This window comes from Callospermophilus lateralis, chromosome 4 (assembly GCF_048772815.1).
Source record: "Callospermophilus lateralis isolate mCalLat2 chromosome 4, mCalLat2.hap1, whole genome shotgun sequence".
Taxonomy (NCBI): Eukaryota; Metazoa; Chordata; class Mammalia; order Rodentia; family Sciuridae; genus Callospermophilus; species Callospermophilus lateralis.
Genome location: NC_135308.1, coordinates 155,653,822 through 155,675,218, shown reverse-complemented (window position 1 = coordinate 155,675,218; position 21,397 = coordinate 155,653,822). Strand labels below are relative to the sequence as shown.

Below are 21,397 nucleotides of genomic sequence, written 5' to 3'. Positions count from 1 at the left end.
TCCCCCAGCTCAGGTCCCACCCCCAGGGTCACTCAGCGGTCAGGGCCCTGGCAGCTGCGGGAGGTGAGAGGCCTTCAACTCCAGAGTGTCTGGGAGCAGCTTGGCTCTGTCCACAGCCTGTGGGCCCTGCCACTCTGCCCGAGCCCCATGCTTACTTGCGAGGACTCCCCATGGGGGCCCGGAGCCCACTCGGTGTGTTTGTCCCACCTGGACAGAAACTGACGGGTGGGGGCACCGGGGGAGAGGCAGAAGGTCACTAGTCATGGTGCAGGGACACTCGGTCATCTAATGTTTATTGAGCACAGGCTGCTGGATAGGAGAGCTGACCTGTGAGTGGTGGGAAGCCGCGAGTCCACACCTGTGGACCCCACCATACCCACGGATGTTCTATCTTATAAGTTAATTACATAACCTGTCCCATGACTGCCACCGTCCCCCCCGCTCCTCCACCCCCTTCCTCTGCCCCTCACCTCCTTCCCATTTTTGTGGTTCTCCCCCCTCCTGCCTTCTCCTCTTATTCTGCTCTAGTTTCTGCTCCTGAAAGAAAACATTCGACCCTTGGTTTTCTGAGTCTGGCTCAGTGTGATCTCCTCTAGGTCCGCCACTCACCAGCAAAGGCCACAATGTCACTCTTCTTTGTGGCTGGGCGGAACTCCGCTGTGCATATAGCCCGTGTTTCCTTTATTCATCTGTGGACGGGGACCTGGGTGGGTCACCGCGTGGCTGCCATGATGGTACTGCTGTGACCCCGGGTGTGCCTCTGTGGCTCGGGGTTGCTGACTCTAGTTCTTGGGGATAAATACTCAGCCGCTGGATGGATTTACTCCAAGAGGCTCAGCCAGTCTCCTGCTAGCGATTCTGGCTTGGGTGTCCACCTAGCCTCGGTGGACATTGTCATGCCCAGTATTTACCAACAGGGGTGCCTTGTTGAAGGAGGGGAGGCTCTCTAAGAACCGTGTCCTGGGGCTTTGTCGTGCCAGATCAGGGGGCACCGCCACAGAGAGGCTACGTGGCACGAGGGCCATCACTGTCAGTGTCACGTGGCCCACGTGGCCCACCACTGGCCAAAACATCGTTACGCCCTGCGTGCCTGTGCGTGTGCATTTAATATTTTTGAGTCAACAGCTTTTGCTGATTAACCAGGACCAAGCGGTGAGCCTGGGTACCACGGCGGGTGTCTCACGGATCTTCTGTCGTCCCCGGGAAGGAGCAGCCCCAGCCAGGGCCAGAGTGAAATCCCATGTAAGGGCTTCAGGCGAAGGAGGTGAACTGACCACTTCACCCCAGCCTGTCTTTCATTGTACAGAAGGGGAAGTGACGTGACGGAGGAAAACACACGCACAGTGAAAACAACACGATTCTCTTCTAAGTGACTTAAGCGGATCCTTTTTTTTTTGAATTGCAGACTGTTTTCACATCAGCTTGACTTCTGCTCTTGATGCTCAGAAAGAGTGCAGCTTTTGAATCAGAAAGACTCTTAAGTGAGGAGGTGAGCACTCCAGGGAAGGGAGACGGGTAGGTGCCAACACGGGGAGAGGAAAGTCTGCCGTTTGGGTACGTTCCCCACCGTCCAACACACGCTGTCACACCGTTCAGAGTAAAATATCCACAGAAGACAACCTTCTTGAGGAAGATTCAGACTAGAACTTGGAGGGACATCAACACACTTACTAGGCCAACAATGTCGTGATTTATGGTCATTCAGACATTCAGTGATGCATGTCCTCTTGTAAATAGGACCACGGGGCCAAAGAGTTGCACTAGCTCATGGACAGTCGGTGCCAGCTTGCCTTCTGAGAAGACTCACTCCACTCCCCAGGTCCAAGGCCGCCTGTCTCACCAAACCTCGCCGATGGATTTGCCAATCTGAAAGGTCTACAGATGTATTTGTTACGACTTGATTGACATAGTGAGTTGTGGTTGAGGTTGAGAATATTTCCCATGTTGGGTGTCCATTTGTACCTGTGTCCTGTGAGTCTCTTACTATATTTCTAAATGTTTTGCAGATAGGGACTTTTTACCTGGAGTTCTAGGGGAATTTGAAAAACAACAAATAATTATGTCTTACATCCACAAAGTGTTTTTTGTTTGTTTTTTGATACTGGGGATTGGACACTGGTGGGTTCTACCACTGAGCTACATACAGCCTCATCTGTTTTTTTTTGTTTGTTTTTTTTTTGGAGAAGGGGCCTCACTTAGTTGCTGAGGCTGGCCTTGACCTTGCCATCCTCCTGCTTCAGCCTCCCGAGTCACTGGGTTTACAGGTGTGTTTCACAGCACCCAGCTCCATCAATTGCTTTACAGGTAAGAAAACCTTTGCAGAGTCTCTCTACTTATCCCTATTTAATGGGCGGGAGAGTCAGATCCAGAGGTGAAAGTAACTCTGTGAGGGGAAAACTGCAGAAGATGTTGAAAGGGGCACATAAAAATGACTGCGGTTCCGTCGGCCACGGCCAGGACGTCTGCCTCTTTTGCTGTCTTTGAGCTATTTTTCAACTCAAGTTGTTGAAAACTGATAGAATGCAAACGAGTCACGTCCAGTGGAGATGACATCGGTCACTTCCCGTGGCAGGTGACTCCTTTTGTCCGTATTTGCTGTCCCCTCTGGGATCTTGATGGTCCCTGGCGTATCTGCCCTTGGAACTTCTTTCTTTTTAATATTTATTTTTTAGTTGTCGTGGGACCCCATCTATTTATTTATTTTTATGTGGTGCTGATGTGTGAGTTGAGCAATATGTTGACACTGGTCCGTGTTGTGCTTTTCTTAGCCCACCTCCTGCTGCCCCAGCAGAACATCCTAATGGGGTGATCTGTAAGGAAAAGAGATGTCGTGGCCCTGATTCTTGAGGCTGGGGATCCAAGTGCAGGGCTGGCATCTGGAGGGACCTTCTGTGTCATGGTGACAGGACCAAGGAGAAGACACCGAGAGACAGAGGAGGGGGCTGGGCTCGTCCTTCTGGAAGGAACCCCCTCCCAGAGTGACGCAGGATTCCATCAGGAGCGCAGACCTTACAGGTCCCACCTCTTGGTGGCATTACGATGGCAATGATGTTTCTAACCCTCACATTCTGGGGGCATATTGATCCATGGTAATATTTATGAGAATTCACCTTTTAAAGAAGTCGTCCTTGAACTTCTCTGAGTCTCCAGACCTCAGGGCTAGACTAGGAACCCAGGGGAAGGTGACTCGGGTGCCTGTCGGGCTCCTTGGGTGATTCATTTTAAGCCTGAGCGCTCTTCACAAAGAGAATGAAAGCAACGGGCCTTTCCCTGGGAAAAATGAACTCACCACTTTGCACACCGCCTGGCGAGTCCCCGGCTTCTCTGGAACTAGACGGCGAGCTCCTGGGATGGAGCCTGGGGTCAGAGTGGCTGCTCACCGGTAGGAAGAGGCTGGGGCTGCCGGAGGGGACGACTGTCTTCTTAACAGGTGCCGGGCGCTTGCCACGCGCTAAACAGATGAACTCAATTGTCACAGTAATCCTAAGAGGCAAGAAACTCTACCCAGGGGACTGGTGCACAGAGGGGGCATGTCACTTGCCCAAGGTCACACAGCTGGCAGCAGTGGCCGGGTTCTCCTTGGTCCCACAGACAGGAGGGAAGGGGAGTGAAGCCCTTAGGGAGGAAGGAACAGCAGGGAAGCTGCGATGTCTGGTTACCTGACCCCCTTAGGGTTGGGCGAACCCTGTTTCCAGAGGAGGCTGGGAGAGGAGAAGGTCTGTGACAGGGAGAGAGGATGACAGACGTCTGGGGACCCACAGTCTCCTCCACCATCTTCCTCAGGAGAGACCAGAGGGAGGCCCAGAGCGAGCAGGACCAGATGTCTGGCCCGGGGAGACCCTGCAGGACGTGGGGGTCCTGCTGAAAGCTGAACCTCCGAGGGATCCGTGACTAGAAGCTGCAGGAATAAACGTCCTGATACAACTGGGAAAGCGGGTCCCCGGCAGCCACACGATCGGGCTCCCTTTTGGCACATGGGTGTCTGAGGCCCGGGGTGGGCGCTGCCAACCTGTTCCCCGCTGCCCACTTTTGTGGGTGACCTGGCCCTTCCCCCGTCTGGCCCCGGCCTTCTGACTCAGCCAGGGTTGCTGGACAGCAGGCGCCCAGGCTCTGAGGACGGGGCACTTTCCCGTTGACCAGGCACAGTCGCACCCCGTGAGCCGCAGTCCTGTCCCGTCCTGTGCCTGAAATTGGGGCTGGCACAGTGACCACCTTACAGATGAGGAAACCGCGGCCCAGGGGGACGGCACCCGAGTCTACAGAGAACCAGGGGGTGCGGGGCTCAGCCGGGGCAGGGCTCAGGGCCTGGGGAGGGGTCCTGGGACTTATTTTGTCTTTTTACACAGAAGCCAGTCCTGACTGTCCAGCTCAGGGGAGCAGGCCCGGTCCTCGCTGCCAGGACAGGCCTCCAGGCCACGGGGGGACAGAGGGAAGCTCAGTGGGATTCTCATCCAGGGCGGGAGCCAAGGCAGCCGCCTTCCCTGTGGAGGGTGGGGACAAGGACCTCCCTCCACCTGGGCTCGGCCTCTGCCCTCTGCTATGCAGGCTGGCCTCCTCTTGGAGCCTCCGAGTGACTCTGGGCCGGTGGGAGTTTCTGTGTCCATCTACCGACGGCCAACAGGAGGCCCAGGCAGGGCTGTGCTGAGCCCCGGGGACTCCCTCCATGGGGACAGAGGTGGATGACATCTCAGACTCTCCAGGACACAGCGGGTGGTCTGCCCTGGGCCCCGGGCCCCTGGAGCTTACTGTCTCACCCCCCATTCACACCAGTCAGGCCGACCGCCCTTCCCAAACCTGTAGAATAACCCACGACACCAAATTCTGTATTAAATTAGAAAAAAGTTCTATTTCTGTCCCTCTCTGGAGTGTCCACATCAAGGCCGTCACGAAGGAGCTAGGCACGTGTCCACTTCCCTCGCAGGGGAAGGTCGGCACCAGCCTTCCACCCACCGGGGCACAGCCCCTGTCGTTCATCTCGGCGTCCAGTTCCGCGTTCGCGGTGCCCAGGAGGTGCCCAACAGACGCGGGTTGAATGAGTGCAGGAGGAATGACTCTTCGGCGGCCTCCTCCCTGCCGCGGTGCTCACTGTGGCTCGCCTCATCAAAGGAAGGGGGAGAAGTGTGTCCAGAAATCATCTTGTCCAAGTGCTTTCTGTTACAGATGAGGTCCAGAGAGGGCAAGTGACCTTCTGGAGGTGGCACAGCAAGTTCCAGGAAGCTCAGGAGCCAGAGGACCCCCTACACCTTCCCGTTCAGCTTGTTTTCTGCACCAGGGGAGCAACTCGGGCTGGAGAGACGAGCACGGTCCTCCGCTGTCCACCCTGCTGCGGAGGCCGTGCCCCCTTCCAATGGCAGGTCAGGACAGCCTGAACAGGTGATCTTCCCAGAGACCCAGGGCACCCTCTGCCACCCGCTGTCACCCGAGAGAGAGGGTTTCTGGTTCCTAGGTGGAAGTGGCACAGATGCCGCTCCAGCTGGGGTGCGGAGGTGGAAGGAGGCAGAGGGTGGGGACGCAGGTCTGCTGGAGCAGAGGGCCCGGGAAGGGCGGCATCTCCCACGGGTGCTGCGGGAGGAGGGCCATGTGGGCAGGGACCCAGGCAGAGGGCAGCTGGCGTTGAGCAGGTGGGTAGCAGCCTGTGGGGGGAGCCAGCCTGGGCAGAGCAGAGGGTGTCAGCGCGGAGCCCTGTGAGAGGAGAGGTCGGGCACAGAGGTGAGTTAAGCCAGGGCTGTCCCTGCACCTCCCAGCTTCCCCGTGGCCTGGCACTTCCTGGCTCAGCAGTGAAAGTCCTGTGTGGACCTGGTACCTGTAAGAAGGGCATGACCCAGGGCTAGGGGACCGTCCTAACTCTGCCACTTAGAATCATTAGTCGGGTCCTGGTCTCTGCAGCAGCAGAAGAAAAAAGTACACGAAAAAGTTCCACGCAAGAGCCTTGCGGTGGCTGTAGTAGACACCTGTGTCCCTGGGGCAGGGCAGGCTGTCTACTGTTTACGGCTCTACTGCCAAGATGAGCGCCTGGTGTATGCCCAGAACATACGTAGGCTCCGCGGGTGGCTGATGTTTCGGGATGCTTCCTAGATGCCAAGAATCAGAATTCTCCGCATCTCAGTCATCTCAGCCTGGTCAAATCTCACTGACTGTCCTCTGAGGGACAAGGTGGCCTTCCAGGCTGTACCATGGGTCTGAGCAGAGCTGGGGTTTGAACCCAGGCAGTCCGACTCTAGAGCTGACGCCCAACCTCTGTGTCCTGCGCATTACTCTGGGACTTTGTTTTGTAAGCTGTGAAATTTCATGCAAGCCCCACCGTCCACCCCCTGGAGGAAGGAGATCGCCATTCAGGGATGAGGACGGGCAGAGGCCAGCCACTCCCCCAGGCTGGTCCTCCAGGAGCCTCCTTGCCTGTGCTATTTCTCACGGCCCCGGGGGCTTCCTCACATCTGGGGCTGGCTGGGATGTGCCCAGGTGGTGGTCCCTCCCCCCTGCCCTGATGACCAGGGCACTCACAGCCACGTCCAGGTTCACGGGCAGGGCCACGTCGGCCTCACCCAGCTGCTGCAGGGCGCCCAGGCTGCCGGTCTTCTCCTGCTTCCGCCACTTGGCTCGCTGATTCTGGAACCAGATCTGTGGTTGAGAAGGTGGAGAGGCATGAAGGAGTTCCCCGTGGCCCCTCCCCCGGGTCCGCCCTTCACAGTTTATAAGCCCTCCCCCGGGTCCGCACTTCACAGTTTATAAGCCCTCCCCCGGGTCCGCCCTTCACAGTTTATAAGCCCTCCCCCCGGGTCCGCACTTCACAGTTTATAAAGCTAGATGCATGCAGGGTTTCTTTGGATCTGGACCTCAGCTTTCTGAGAGGGGACCTGGTTTGTGGTCTTTGGTGCCTACAGGGCTGTGGGGACCATGCAGGAGTGATTTTGGGAATTGAGGGGTCTGTGGTCTAAAGGGGGCAGCTTCTCAGCTCCTGCCTCCGTCAAGTCCTGGAAACCTGAGCTCCGTATTTTGACTCAACCAGTTTCCAGGGGGAAAATGTTGATCTTTATGTAAAAGCTTCTAAGTGTTCAAATACTGTGCAGGCCCAAAGAAACCCATCCGTCGGCTGTTTCCCACCCGGTGGTCCTGAAGTGTCACCATGTGAACTTGATGATTGCTCTGAGTCGGGAGTTGAATTCTAGGCTTCAGGGCAGATTCAGGTGGGGAAAGAGGAGAAGGGTAAGGCAGGGTGGGCCTCAGCCAGGGGGAGAGGAGTTGGAATGGAATAGAGTGGAGAGTTGGCCTGGCCCCGGGTGGGGAGTTCGAATTAGAACCTGTGCACTGCGTTGGTTTTTGAAAATGAAGAATGGCGTGGGAGACTGTTTTGGAGAGAGTGCCCACGTGGTACCCTTGAATCTGGCAGAACCTTGTGTGGGGGCCTGGTGTTTGCAGTTGACAAAGGGTGGAAGGCACCCGCTGGTGACAGGGAGTGGCTGTGTTTGTAACCGGGGAAGAGATGACAGAGGGCAGATGAGACTGTCGGTGCTTAACCAGGCTCTCACCACGGACCCCGGGGGCTTTGGAAATCTGTGCTGCCCCCAAAGCACACCCCTGTGGTCCCGAGCAGGGCTTGGCCAGGGCAACCTGTGGGCTGAACCAGGCCTCCGTGTGACTTTGGATGGCTCATGAGATGAGAATGGTTTTTAGTCTTAAAAAAATCAAAAGAATAATATGTCATAACGCCTGCAAACTAGGTAACGCTCAGAGTTCGGTGTTCAGTTCTGTCAGAGCCCCACTGTCCTGGACGGGATCTGGAGTGTCCCTCGGAGCCTCCTGTGTTGAAGCTTGGGAAGCGAGTGGATCCTGGGGCTCTGACCACGGGTGGCTTGATCCACGATGGGGTCACACAGCTTTCTTCATGGTCTGCGGCTGCTTTTAGGTCACAGTCTTGAACGGTTTTGTCAAGAGTGGCCTTGGCGGTGGCTCTGACAGTCACTGTGTGTCCCACGACGACAAAGTCGTCACTATCTGGCCTTCACAGAAGTTTGTCCACCCCCTGGCCTGGACTGTCAGAACCTGGCTTCTGAACGAGGCTGCAGGGTGACCGACCCCTGGAGCTGTAAGCCCGTGGGGAGGAAGAGGCCGAGACCAACAGAGGCCCGGATGCTGCCTCCCTCCGTCTGCTCCCCACCAAAGGAGAGAAACCGTCTTATGACGATGGCTTATTTCTCATCAGACGGTGGTTTCAGTGCTTGGAAAATAGTATTTGGCCAATGAGATGAAGCCAATGGAAAATTCCAGAAGGGGCACCCCAGGGGCTCAGGACGCAGCATGTCACCATGGTCCCTGTTGGGGCTGGGGCTGGAGGTGCCGTACCTGCACCCGAGCTTCTGGCAGGTTGATCCTGGTGGCCAGCTGGCTGCGGACGTGGATGTCGGGGTAGTGGGTGAGCTGGAAGGTCCTCTCCAGCTCCCGCAGCTGCTCCGAGGTGAAGGTGGTGCGGACCCTGCGCCTGCTCTTCCTCTCTTCTGCAGGAGAGAGGGTCAGCTGTGTCAGGAGTCCCGGGACAGCACCGCGTGAGGCTTGCGCGGCCTCCATTTGCCCTTCCAACCCCGGCTGCAAGTCTGGGCCCCTGGCTCCCCGGGTCTGGACCTTTGGGATTCTCTCTCCCCTAGCCCCGCTTTCCCCTAGGCTGACCCCATCTCATCCACACTGGACGGTGAGGCCAAGTTCACCTTCTAGAACAGTCTCTGGAACTGTGCCTTTCTGCCGCTCAGATACCCTCAGTGACTCCCCTCGTCTGCAACAGGGGACGGCACACTGTGGGCCGCAGGCCGCCTCTGGCCCACCGTCTGTTTTTAAATACAGTTTTATTTGAGCGCAGCTCCAGCCCCTGATGTGTGCACTGTCTGTTTTTGAACAACAGTGTCACTGTCATTACGACAGGGGCCACATGGCCACAAAGACTAAGAGAGTCACCATCTGGCCTGTCACGGAGGAGTGTGCCAACTCTGGTCCCCACAGCGAAGGCCCCGCTCGGCAGCGGTGGGCCCCGCCAGTGCCCGACCTGCCTGTCCAGCCTCCCTTCTCTCAGGGTCACCCAGCACGACGTGAAAATGTGGGACCCCTTTTGTTCCAAACGCAGAGAGAGCTCTCCTTCCCTCGACCCGGTGGTGAGGTCTGCCCCCTGATGGAGCACATGTTTTCTTGGGGTAAGGGCAGACCCTCAGAGGAACCTGGGACTTGAGGATATGGACGCCCCATGATCCTGCTGCGCTGCAGCTGACCGTGACCTTCCTGGAGACGTGCCAGCCCCTTCCCAAGGCAGGGAGGGCAGCACTATGGGTGGGGCAAGGGACGGTCGGCCGAGAGCCCATCCTCAGGCAGCAGGAGGTGGCCAGAGGACACTGACCCAGAGTCGAGGTGCCAAGTTCCGAGCCCCTGGCACACGCTGCCGTGTCCCACGGGACTCACTGACAGAAAACTATTCAGGATTCCAAGAGGGTGGACACAGCATTCAACCCCACTTCTGGGGCCTCCCCCTGGGCACAGGGACTGTGTGGCTGCACTGGTCACACCCCCATGCAGCCAGCCCGCCTCCATCCCTCTGCCAACCCCACACCTTGCCTTGTTGGAGCTGGGACGCCACCGCGTGCCTGTGACTTTGGGGTTTTCTCTGACAGTCCCATGGGCCTGGGATCATCTATTCTCACTTGTTTATAGTCCAGTTCTACAGATTCTTCGACACCTGAGTTCGTTCTTACGATCACCTCAATTCCCAACCTTGCCGGCCCCGGGCCAGGTGGGGCCGGGGGCGTCTACCATTCTAGAGGATCTCCTCGCCTCTCCTGATTCCGTCCTCATTCCAGGAGGAAAAGCTGCTCCAGATGAAGGAGAACCTAGGTCCCCCTGCCCCAGGCCACCCACACTCAGCCCAGAGGACATGCTCCTTGGCGACAGGGGGCCCACACCTGCCCGCTGGCATCTCTCTCGGGACAGGGGCTCCCGGTGGCAGGGAGTATCAGACTAGAGGGACACCGGCATCACACGGGGCTTGGGGAATGTTTGCTCTACAGGAATAAATGTGAAATTCAGGCTCTGAAGACAGCTGACATGTTGGTCTGAAGTTGCCCACGAGGCCAGATGTCTCAGTCAGACAGCGGGTGGGGTCTGAGCTCCAGCTGGGGTCCCTGCCTCCCAGCGGCCCACTTTCTTCCCCCAAGTAAGGGGTGAACTACCACAAGCCATGAATCGGAGCACAGGCCACAAAAATGGGGCTGACTTAACTGAAAAGATGAACTAACATCTTTCTTCTTCGGTTGCCGTGAAGGACGTGAGTTCTGATAGTGCTCACTCCCATCTGCCACCTGGACCTCGTTTTATTTGCTCCCCATCTCAGAGGGGGGTTGGAGAGAGGAGTTGAATGATCCAGTGGCAAAGGCCAGGCCACCCCGACCTCCTAGGGTCCTCCTTCTCTCCAGGCGATGACTCTGAAGACCTTCAGGGGGGTGAGGAAGAGGGCCGGGGGGCCTTCCTCTCCAGAACCAACCAGGCGGTGACCTCTGCGGTGGAAGTGGGACCTCATGGTGGGTTCTCGGTCTCACTCCCCCTACCTCCCCCTGCTTGGCTGTAACTCAGTTTTTATCTCCTTAACACATTTTTAATCACTTTTGCTGACTCTGAGAAGACCCTTGAGAGTGAGCGACACTGAGGTTTTAAGCATTATTTTCCATCACGGTCAGCGATTGGCTTTCAGCCACTTTTGGTAGGAGTCTGATCTCTGCCGCTGCTTCCTTTTCTCTCCCTTCCCCTCCCCAACTCCACCTGCTTTTAAAATTTAATTTTAAAATATTATATATGTATATATTCTATATTTAGAGCTGATGGTGTGCTTAAGGAATAGGGCTGAGGCCAATCAGAAGTGATGTAGAGACAAAGGGCAGGTGTTAACCCTGCAGGAGCTTAGTGTGTCTTCTGAGTACTCACCAAGAAGAGGCGCTGAGGGCCTGTCTGCAGGGGTGCAGCATGAACAGGCTGGGCTCCTCCCATCCATCCATTTACCCATCCACCCATCTACCCATCTACCCATCCACCCAACCACCTATCCATCCATCCATCCATCCACTTATCCACTCATCCACTCACCCACCCACCCATCCACCCATCCATCCACCCATCCACCCATCCATCCACCCACCCATCCACCCACCCTTTAGCATTTTAGATGCTCATCAACAACAGAGTGCAGTTCTATAGGAAGTTGAAAAACATTCACAGAGGGGCAATCCCAGTTTGACTGTGGGGCATGGTGTTGAGATCCCCCTGGAAATAACAGGCTGTGGGGTGGGGGATACCCGTGTGTCAAAGTGGGGTGCAGGACCAGAAACAACGTGGAGGACAGAGGGTGTGAAATTGGAGGTAGATTATAACAAAGCAGAGCTAGTACCTCCGTCTTCCCAGAAGGAAACTTGGGCAAACAGAAGTTTGTGACTCAGGGGAGATTCCTCAATAAAATAATTACTTCAAAGCTTCCATTCATGTTCCTGGGGGAGCAGCTGTTAAGCTGCGTGTGGCTTCCTCCACCCCCAGCAGGGCCAGAAGAGCATCTGGGGAGGTAGGATGGAGAGGGCAAGGATACAAACCCCACTCTGCCCAATGACCTGGTGGCTGATGGCTTGGAGGAAGGCTCTGGCAGGTCACAGGACAATTCAATATGGCGTCTGATTGGCTTTGGAAATCCACCTCCTTAGGAGAAGTGTTTGTCTTTGAGAGTTGATGATGGTATGAGTCTAACGTGGTAGTGACGGCCTCACTGAAGGGGAGGTGGAGGCTGAGCCCCAATTTGGACTCAGAGTGCTGAAGCCCTTCCCCCCAGACTGGCCATAGGTTCCTGGGGTGTCAAGGTTCCTGGGGTGTCACCCTGGGGTGTTATTCCAGATAGAACACCCCCAAGCCAGAGAAGCATAAAGAGGAGCATGCATGGGGGACAGACTCCTGGGCTGAGATCACACCCAGTGGGTGGAGCACCCCAACCGTTGGTTGGAGAGAAGGCCAAACAAGAAGGCCAAGAGACGATAGACTTGAACCTGGGTCAGGGAAATGAGGTTAGGATCTGAGGCCAGACCTTGGGAAAGACTGGACTCCTTAGAGTCCATGGCGGCTGTTAATGGCTATTTAAATCAGATCTAATCCAGGTTCTCAGTTCCACTCGCCACAGCTTGTCAGCCACACATGACTGGTGGCTACCATATTGCATATGCACCATTTCCGTCATCTCAGAATGTTCTGTTGGACAGCTCCGCCTCACGGGAGTCCCTATTAGATTCTTGAAACAGTCATATTCTGGGTTGAACTTCAAGTTCGTCCTTCCGTTACCATGTCCTCTCATTGCCACAAATATCCAGGAAAGAGGTTATTCAATGGGCACAGTGCCATCTTTGAGGGCCTTGGGGAAACGGATTATAGGGCAGGCCAGGGAGGGAGGGGTGACCAGCTCACCTCTGTGCCTGTGCCCAGGGGGGAGGATGTCAGTGGGGGTGGGGATGGTGTCCAGGAGCTCTGGATGGGGACTCAGAGCAGAGTCAACCTGGACATGGTCCACAGGGCAGGTTGGGAGGGGACGAGCAGTGTCCAAGGGGACGGCTCAGGAAGGATGACGGTCAGCGCTTAGATTTCCCACCACACTGCAGGAGGTGACCAGGAAGGCTGACCCTCATGTTACAGACCACGGGGGGGGTCACAAGAGAGAGAAGCAGGTGAGAGAAGGCAGGAAGCACCGTGGGGACAGGGAGCAGAGAAGACCTTTGGAACCAGAGGGACCTCATTAGGCCAAACCCTGGAAACACGAGCTGCCTCCCGGGGACAGGACTCTCGGCCACAGGCAAGGGTCCTGAAGGAACACTGGATGAAGAGCCAGAAAGTCCCGCGTCCCAGGCTCAGCATCTCCCTACCGGGTTCTTGGCAGAGAAGCCGAGAAGCCGCTGGCCGAAGGCCCCTGGGGATGATGGTGGCGGGGACCTGCCACCCCTTTCAAGTTTTTTCTCTCCCGTTGTTAATTGTGGGGGTTGTGATCACACTTCAGTGGGCCTTCAAAGGGAGCAAGTCAGCAGAACTTAATTAAACCTGAGCCATTTAGCACATCGATCATAAGAAACACACAATTTAACAGGTGGTTAGGCCACCTAATTATGAACCCTTCTTTCCCTGGGCCTGGCGCCCACCCTGACGGCTCCTTCGCCGCGGTCGGCTGATTGGCCCTGGCTGCACAGCTGGAGGCCTGGGGGGCCTTCCCACTGAGCCCGGGTCTCCGAAGGCAGTGGGGTCACCAGGGAGGAGATCAGGGTGTGCTCACCGCCGTCCTGCAGCGGGGACATCTCCTGACACATGAAGGCGGTGCGGGCCAGGAGTCTCCCCAGGGCTGATCTGTGCTGGCCCCTTCCCCAAAGCTGGGGCCACAGACCCCCTGGCTCCCTTGATCCCACAGAGCAGAAGGCAGGCCCCTTGGCGTGCCACTCCAGGCTCTCCTGTGCTAACTTTCTAAAACCATCTGCCCTCCCCACCCCTCATTTCTGTGATTCGGTCTTACCCCACCTTTCTGGATCCCCCCACGTTGGCCACAGCCTTTTATTCCCCACCTGCCCATTCTCCTGACTTCCTGAGCCTGCAAAGCTTTGTCCCCTCTCCCCAAGGCCAGTTGTGAATCTCCTAGTGGAAACACTGTAGGTATTTTTTTTTCTTTATTTCAAATTCACGTGTTGACTTTCAGCTTGTGACAAAGCTGCCTCCATATTTCAAACAATCGTCAGGGTCTATCTTCTATCAAAATGTTAATAGTGATGATTACTCATTATTACCAGAGTTATGGTTACATTTTTTTTTTGTTTTTCTGCATGTTTTCTATTTTTTTTTTTTGTAATAAGTGGGGATTTCTTGCATAAATAAACAAACAAAAAAGAAGCGTAAGGTGGAAAGAAATGAGAAGGAAGAAATCACGAGAAACAATGGAGGGGGCTGGGGTTGGGGCTCAGCGGTAAAGCGCTCGCCTTGCACGTGGGAGGCCCTGGGTTCGATCCTCAGCACCACAGAAAAAGAAATAAATAAATAAAATAAAGGTGTTGTGTCCAACTACAACTAAGAAATATATATATAAAAGAAACAGTGGGGAAGCGCCCAGTGTTGGACGTGCTAGTCTTGTTCCCGGGGGCGACTGGTTTGGTGGCACTCTCCAGGCCGTGTGGGGCCTGGGGCTTCCTCATGTACTCAGGACTTGAGCAGATGTGCTCACAGACAGACAGACACACACACCATTTTCACACGTATGCGTCTTTTCCTTTTTCTTCCTTTTTTAAAAAAAGAGCAGCCGTGCCCTGTCCTGAGGTGAACTGTGTAGCCGGAGGGTGTCCCCGGGTGGAGCACAGGAAGGGTCACAGAACTTGGTTTTCTTCCTTGGGGGAATCCGCGTCTGGTTACCCTTCCTACCAGCAGGGAGCCGTCTCTGCTGAAACACCCACAAGAGGCCATCCCTGAGTGAGCAGCGGTGCCCAGTCACAGGGCCAGAGATACCAGAGATACCCCAGTCACAGGGCCCTGCAGATAGGGGGAAGAGCCATTTACAGCCACCAATTATTAACCGTGGCTCTTCCCCAGGAGCGTCTGGGGGAATAGACCTCGTTAGGACACACCCTGGTATAGAGAGAAGCTCGGGGGCTCCACATATGGAAACTAAAACCAGCCCATGAAGAGGTACAAGGGTTCTGTGGTAAGAAACGCCAGGGGAGAAGGGGACCAGCAAGAAGAAGATTCCAGACCACATGCAGACAGGCCACAGCTGTCCCAGCCACACCCTCCGGCCTCAGCTGGCTGGTTGGAGGTGGACACCTCACTCAAGCTCTGCCAGCGGGTCCCTCCTTGGGGCCTTTTGGACTTGGGACGTCAGAGAGCTTGGGGCTGACACAACTCTTGGAGCTATTGTGAGCCATTTGGAGGACGCAGCCGGCAGTGAGGGCCCAGGCAACAGGCAGGGAAGCAGCTGGACAGGCGGGATGCTGCTCTGGGTTGGTGTCCCATCACGGCCGAACCCGGCTTTACCCGCTGCCCTTCCTGTGGCTTAGTCTGGAAAACTGCTTCTTAATTTCTTCAATGCACTACATTCCCCTTTCCATTTTAGCTAACCCAGGACAATTTTTATCAATCAAAATCAAAGTGTTCTCGTTAATACTGACCACTGTACACTTTGTTGTTTAAAACCCCCTGCCCCCAAATGGCTCCCCATTCCTTTTGGAATACAAAGCAAAAATAAATAGCTCTGAGACAAAGTGGATGCCACCTGGCTGTCTCTCTCTTGAAATGCTCAAGCTGAGACACCATCTGCCATGTTGTGAGGATGCTCAAGCAGCACGCGAGGACCTCTGCCTGGGGAGGAACCAGGCCTCCACCAACGGCTGGCTGCAAGTACCAGCGACGTGCATGGGCCATCTTGAAAGCACATCCTCTATTCAAGTCCAGCCTTGAGATGACTGCACCCCAGATGCCATCTCAGGAGGGACTCTGAGCCAGAACCACCCACTTAACTACTATTTTAAGTCAGTCAGTTTTGGGATGATTTGTTAACAATAGATATGCCTGGCACTCAAGAGGTTCAGCAGGTATTTGTTGCATGCTCAGATAACATATGCAATGGGTAAATCAAATTAAAATCCTAGCTAAGCCAGATGTGGTGGTGCACGCCAGCAATCCCAACAGCTCAGGAGGCTGAGGCAGGAGGATTGCAAGTTCAAAGCCAGCCTCATCAACTTAGCAAGGCCCTAAGCAACTTAGCAAGATCCTCTCTCTAAATAAAAAAATAAAAAGGGCTGGGGATGTGGCTCAGTGATTAAGCACCTCTGGTTCAATTCCCTGCCACCACACACACACACACACACACACACACACACACACACACACGTTATAGCTACACTCTAAGCTTCCTCCTCTGTTCATAGGTTTCTCCCAGCTCAAACATTATGGGGTCCTGCTCATCACCTCAGCCTTTCTGAGCTCTGGGTCGACTTCCGACCTCCACGTTTGGTCTCTGTGGTCAGAACTTTGTGAATTTCTGACTTGTGAGTTCTTGTTCCATTTCATATGGAGTCACTTCTGTACTGACATGCCCGTGCACTCTGCCTTCCCTTGTTGGATTATGTCACTACCTTCCTGCTGGTCTCCCTTGCACACCCAAGGCCAATGGCTTGTGCTCACATCCATTCCTTCAGGTCTGTTTCGGGGGGACCCATGATGCAGTTTTGCAAGCAGAGCTCACCAGGCCTGGGACTTTCTGGAACTCCCACAGGGTTCTCAGTTTTAGAACCAGCTCCAGGTGCCCCTGAGCTCTGATGGAATGTCCCCATGACCAGGTTAGTTTGTGACGGAGACTGGGAGAAGGACTGGGAGGCCATTGAAGGGATCAGACCCCACCGATGAACTTTCAGCTCTGCATTCTGTCTGCTCCTGTGGAGCCTCAGTCTCCTGTCTGAGAGCCAGCGCCATTAATGCCAAGGTGACAGGGTGCCCCATGGGTTTCAGCCACAGCCCTGTGTCAGGGCTGCCTCTCTCGGTGCCCAGAGCAGAGCAAGCAGCTGAGCTTGGTTCCAGGCAGGGCAGGGAAGGAGGAGAAGAGACAGAGGAGAGAGAAGAGGAAAGAAGAAAGAGGAGAGGGACGGGGTGGGGGGGTGGGGAGAGAAGGACGAGGCAAAGGAGGGGCCAAGAAGCAAGGGAAGGCAGAGAGGGTGAGAAGCACCAAGGGACATCCGAGACCTGACCCCTGGTGACAGTGAGCGTGACTCTATTTGCAAATAGGATCTTTGCAGACGTAATGAAGGGTGTCCTTTGAGGACAGCCTGACAGACCCAGGCAGAGGGCAGCAGGGTGGAGACGGGGACAGACGCTCCACAGCCAGGGTGGGCCGAGGTCGGCTGGCACCGCTGGGGGCCAAGGGGAGTGTGGACTGGATCTGCCCTTGGAGCCTGACGCTGACCTTGACCTCACTGCAGTGTGGTCAGGTCCAATTCCTGTGTTCTGAGACCCTCCTTCACGGCCACGTGTTGCCATAGTCGTGGAAAACTGGTGTGGGGTGCAGCGAAGGAAGGGGCGGGAGGAGCCGAGGGCCGTGGGAAGGGAGAAAAGACATGAGAGGACAGCCCATGTGCCTCAAGGGATGACCGTCAGGGCCAGGGGTGTGTGACAGGAGGTCAGCCTGGGGGCCGAGGGACCTTGCGTGCCATGCTAATGAGTCAGGGGCTGGGGTCGATGAGCTACCACAGGAGGGTCAAATCTAACCCGTGGCCTTTTTTTAAAAATACAGTTTTATTGGAACACAAACACACCCATTCCTTGACCCATGGTTTTCAGACACTTTGGCTCCGATGGCAGAGGTAATTGTGACAGAGATCATCTGGCCACCAGAGCTTAAGGTTGCCAGCTGACCCTGATACAGGACCTTCCCCAGACACCAAGGAGCCCACTGTGCCCCTGGGTGGTCCCCCCTTGGTCCCCCGGGCCTCTCTAGGGCCAGCCTGGCCTCACATGGGCTCTCAGCAGTTTCTCACTCTGTGAGTGAACAGGTGGCTCGTGAGCAGGTGAGGGGACCCCCGTACACTGCCCCCAGGCCTGGCCACCCCCACAGGTGCTCCCGCTGGGCGGGAACCTCCCGGTCTGTCTCCCGCCCTGTGTGGGGACTTCCTTGCGCGTGGCGATCAGTGGAGAGACGCAGAAATGAGCTCTCTCTCTTCAAGGCCTGGGTCTCTGGTACGAAAAGGAGGTTCCTCCTGATTGAGTCGCAGGATTTGGGGGGGTCCTGGGACTCGGGGGGCTTGCCTCCCTAGAGGAGAGAGTGGGCAGCGGGGCTCAGCACCTCAGATGGGGAGGGCCTCTTGCATGTCCCCATTGACGTGAGACCTGGGAGGGCCGGACCCATCCATCATGAGGGTCCCCAGGGGAATGAGAAGATGGGGGAGGAACTGGGTCCCTGGCATGAGGTACAAGGCCGGCGGGTCCTGGGTCAGCCCTGGAGCCTGGAGAGTCCGCCTGACCTCAGAGCCTGCCTGGTACGGGCTTTGTGGCTTGGAAGAAGTCACTTGACTGCTCTGAGCCCAGACCTCCTCCAAGAGTCACCGTGGACCCCCACATCAGTACCACGGAGAACGGTGCTTAGAACACAGGCTCCTGGGTCCTGCCCTGGAGGACAGTCAGATTTTGGAGGTTGGGCCCAAGATGCTGCAATTTTATAAGCGCCTGCGTCATTTGGATGGGAGGGGGTGTCTGTGAGCCATTCCATGCGCCCCGTAAATGCTGAATGAGATTCAAAGAGGAGTCGACTCCGCCATTGATCTGGGGCGGAAGGGCCTTGCTATTTCTAGTCCTGCTGTCCTTCCCTGAGGGGCACTGCACGGAAGGAGGAGGAGGACAGGGGATGGGAGGGGCATCAGCCATCAGCCACCCACACTGGCTGGGCCAGGGGCTCTGGGAGGGCTGGCCCTCCTCCTCAGGGTGGAAAATGACCACTGGGGAATCACTCTAAGGTTTTCAGCCGCTGGTTTGTGGTTAAATCAGTCAGGGTGGGTCAGAGTGGGAGGGGCCTTGCGGATAGCCCAGCTCGGGGTACACTGAGGCCTAAAGAGGGAGGGGGCTTGCCCGAGGTCTCCCTGTGAGTTGGTGCCAGATCTGGGCCTGGAGGCCGGGTTTCCCAAATCCCTCCCCTCCGCACAGCACAGCACGTCACAGCCACCCTAGATCATCTGCCACTTCTGCAAGTTACCTTTGGACTGTCTGACATATTTGCACCCGTCTGTGTTATGATTTTTGAAATAAGTCCTCAATAGACTTTTTTTCTTTTTGCTCAAATAAATACACTTATTAAACAAACAAACAGGGCTGGGGTCATAGCTCAGTGGCAGAGCTATGACCTAGCATGTGTGAGGCCCTGGGTTAGATTCTCAGCACCGCATAGAAATAAAGGTGATTGACAACCAAAACAAACAAATAAACAAACAAACAAGCAAAGAACCCTCACATCATGACCACAGATAGATAACCGGCACCTTTTGTCACCAACAGCTTCTCTAAGATTAGCGTAAAAGTGACTACAGAACTGTCCACAGAAACCTCTTTGCCTGCGTGCCTATCAATGTCACCTTGAAAACTACCAGTGGGACCGTCCCCAAGCTTTCTGGAACGTCGAATTTCAGCAGAGTGGGGGAGGTAGCTTCAAATTACAATGGCGCCAGGGCTGGGATATAGCTCAGTTGGTAGAGCGCTTGCCTTGCATGCACAAGGCCCTGGGTTCGATCCCCAGCACCCCACCCCCCCAAAAAAAAATTACAATCAGGACAGCAGAGGTGATCCTGGTCGCCAGGATTTCAGTTCTAGAGCTGCCAGGACATGCGAAGGTGGCCATGAAAGTTCTGTGATGGAGGCAGGGCACCCTCCAATGTCATGGCCAGTTCTTCCCAGGGTCTGCTCTGGGTGCAGCAGGAGGACATGGACATGGGGGCTGCCCGCGGCCTCAGGAGAATGGCCTCCTTTCTACCACCAGCCTTTGCCAGGCCGGGAGGGGCAGCTGTCCTGGTAGGAGAGACGGGGCCTGTCTCCCCTCTCTGCGTCACTGAGACACGCAGGGGGTCAGGGGTCTCACACAGAAGCAGCAGGAGAGACCCAGGTTGGTGCCTCAGTGACACTGCGTCTGTGAAGCCCAGTCGCCTGGAAGATGTCAATGAACCTGAGAAAATTCATCCAGGGGCCTTTCCCACCCACAGCCCCAGCTACAGGGCCACCAGCAGCTGGTGGCCTCCAGGTCCCCCGCCTGCAGCTGAGCACCCGTCAGCCTCCTAGGCTCCACGGGGCGGGGCTCTGTTCAAGGCAGGGGTGACATTAAGGGACCCCTGAGCTCCCTTTCTAGCATCTTCTTGGATTCAAGCGTGAAGAGGGGGGAGAGATGGGAGCCTCCTGTGAGCTGCTCAGGGCTGAGGCCTGTCGGACTCAAGTGACCCTCAAGACGTCACCAGTGCCAACTTCTTCTCCTCTCTTGTTAGCCCTTTCACCTAGGGTAAAGCCGAGACCAGAGTGGACAGGGACCTTCGTGAGGACACACAGCAGGGCAGGGCAGAACAGAGACCCATACCTAGATCGCCGTCAGCAGGTGGGTGTCCACCTCACGGCCCAGCACCGCCTCGCCCCTTGTCAAGCAGGGTCTGAGGAAGGCTCTGAAATCTGTCTGGTCACTGTTAATAGGACATTCCTTGGGATGGCCACTGGCAGAGGGATCAGAGAGGGCAGACGCTGGGCAAAACTTCAGCCACTGGAGGCCATGCGGGCCCAGCTCAGCTCGTGAGCCCGGCTGAGCAGGGACCTGGGGACAGCTGAGCCGGGCCCTGATCTCAGGTAACCTGGGGACACTGTCCAGCTCTCCCGTGAGTTCCTCTCCTGTCTAGTTATGATACTGAAACTAAAGGACGGTGCCCTCCACATCGCCAGTAAGTGGCAAGAGCATTCTCCGCGGTGGCTGGTGACAAGCGCAAGCCTCCGTCCCTGCATTTTGCAACATGGAGCCCCGGAGCTGTGCACCCAGCACCCAGTCCCAGGTCGGATTGGAGGGAATATATGGCAACCAGCCCAGAACCCGGGCCCCTCTGAGATCAGGGTCCTGCCTTCTGCTTTCTCTGCCGGAGCCCAGCTGGGCCTCGGAGCCCAGGGAACGGAGAGAAATGACCGGAAGCCACTTACCCGGGGGCTGGTGCTGCGGGGACTTCGCCAGCCTGGAACTTTCCACCATTGCCTGCCCGGGGCTCCCTCCACCGGCCCCTGGTGACCTGGCTGCATCTCTCCTCTCTGTGGGCCTCTTGAGGATCGCCTCGATGGAGAAGGACAGGCCCAGCTTCTTGGGGGGCTCACAACACCCCGAGCTCTTCCCCTCCATGCCCCTGCAGGGAGCAGGGCGCCCCGTGGCACCTCCTCAGGGCAGCTGTGTGTGGCGGGCTCTGTGTGCCCAGGAGGGTGCCCGCAGAGGGTGGCGTGCTTCCTTCTCTGAGCCTCGCGGGGCCCAGAGGGCAGGCGGAGCTGCAGAAGGGGGAGCCTCCCGTTGGATGATCCAGGCACGATCCTGTGACTGCGGGGACTTCCATGGACTTCCAAATACACCCGGGACCAAGAGGGCGGCTCCCTGCAGGAAGGCCAGCTGGCCCGCGTCCTGGGCCCTCAGCCCTCAGCAACCTGAAGTCACAGGAGGCAGCATTGCCAAACTGGGGTCGTCTGAGAGGTGGCTGCTTTCATCACCAGCCCAGGCCAGGGTCCCCGAGGTCACAGCCCAGGGGAGGATGCAGAGACAAACGCGAGCAGGGGTGGCAGGGCGTCCCAGGTCAGCCTCCAGACGCGGAAGGAGGGTGTCCACCTCTGCCCTCTCTCT

General features: G+C 56.3%; 1 protein-coding gene and 1 non-coding gene across 2 annotated transcripts; one reads left to right on the top strand and one right to left on the bottom strand.

Moving 5' to 3' along the window:
• Nucleotides 1–5,442: 5,442 nt before the first annotated feature.
• Nucleotides 5,443–20,911, bottom strand: Isx (intestine specific homeobox). Its single transcript, XM_076853265.2, has 4 exons — nt 20,719–20,911; nt 8,341–8,492; nt 6,502–6,618; nt 5,443–5,682 (listed from the first exon to the last, which is right to left on the bottom strand). Exons 1-4 carry the CDS (start codon nt 20,909–20,911, stop codon nt 5,443–5,445), a joined length of 702 nt encoding a protein of 233 aa, XP_076709380.2.
• Trnaa-ugc (transfer RNA alanine (anticodon UGC)) lies at nt 19,227–19,299 on the top strand. Its single transcript has one exon. It is a non-coding gene; the product is annotated as a tRNA-Ala (tRNA).
• Nucleotides 20,912–21,397: the final 486 nt, after the last annotated feature.

What these genes read in the sequence shown, in the direction of transcription:
- Isx (XM_076853265.2), bottom strand. Translation starts at nt 20,911, where the DNA reads ATGGAGGGGAAGAGCTCGGGGTGTTGTGAGCCCCCCAAGAAGCTGGGC. An exon ending in TGCCAGAAGCTCGGGTGCAG is followed by an intron (nt 6,619 to 8,340) that starts GTACGGCACCTC and finishes TCTCAACCACAG; the next exon opens with ATCTGGTTCCAGAATCAGCG. An exon ending in CCGTGAACCTGGACGTGGCT is followed by an intron (nt 5,683 to 6,501) that starts GTGAGTGCCCTG and finishes CTCCTCTCACAG; the next exon opens with GGCTCCGCGCTGACACCCTC.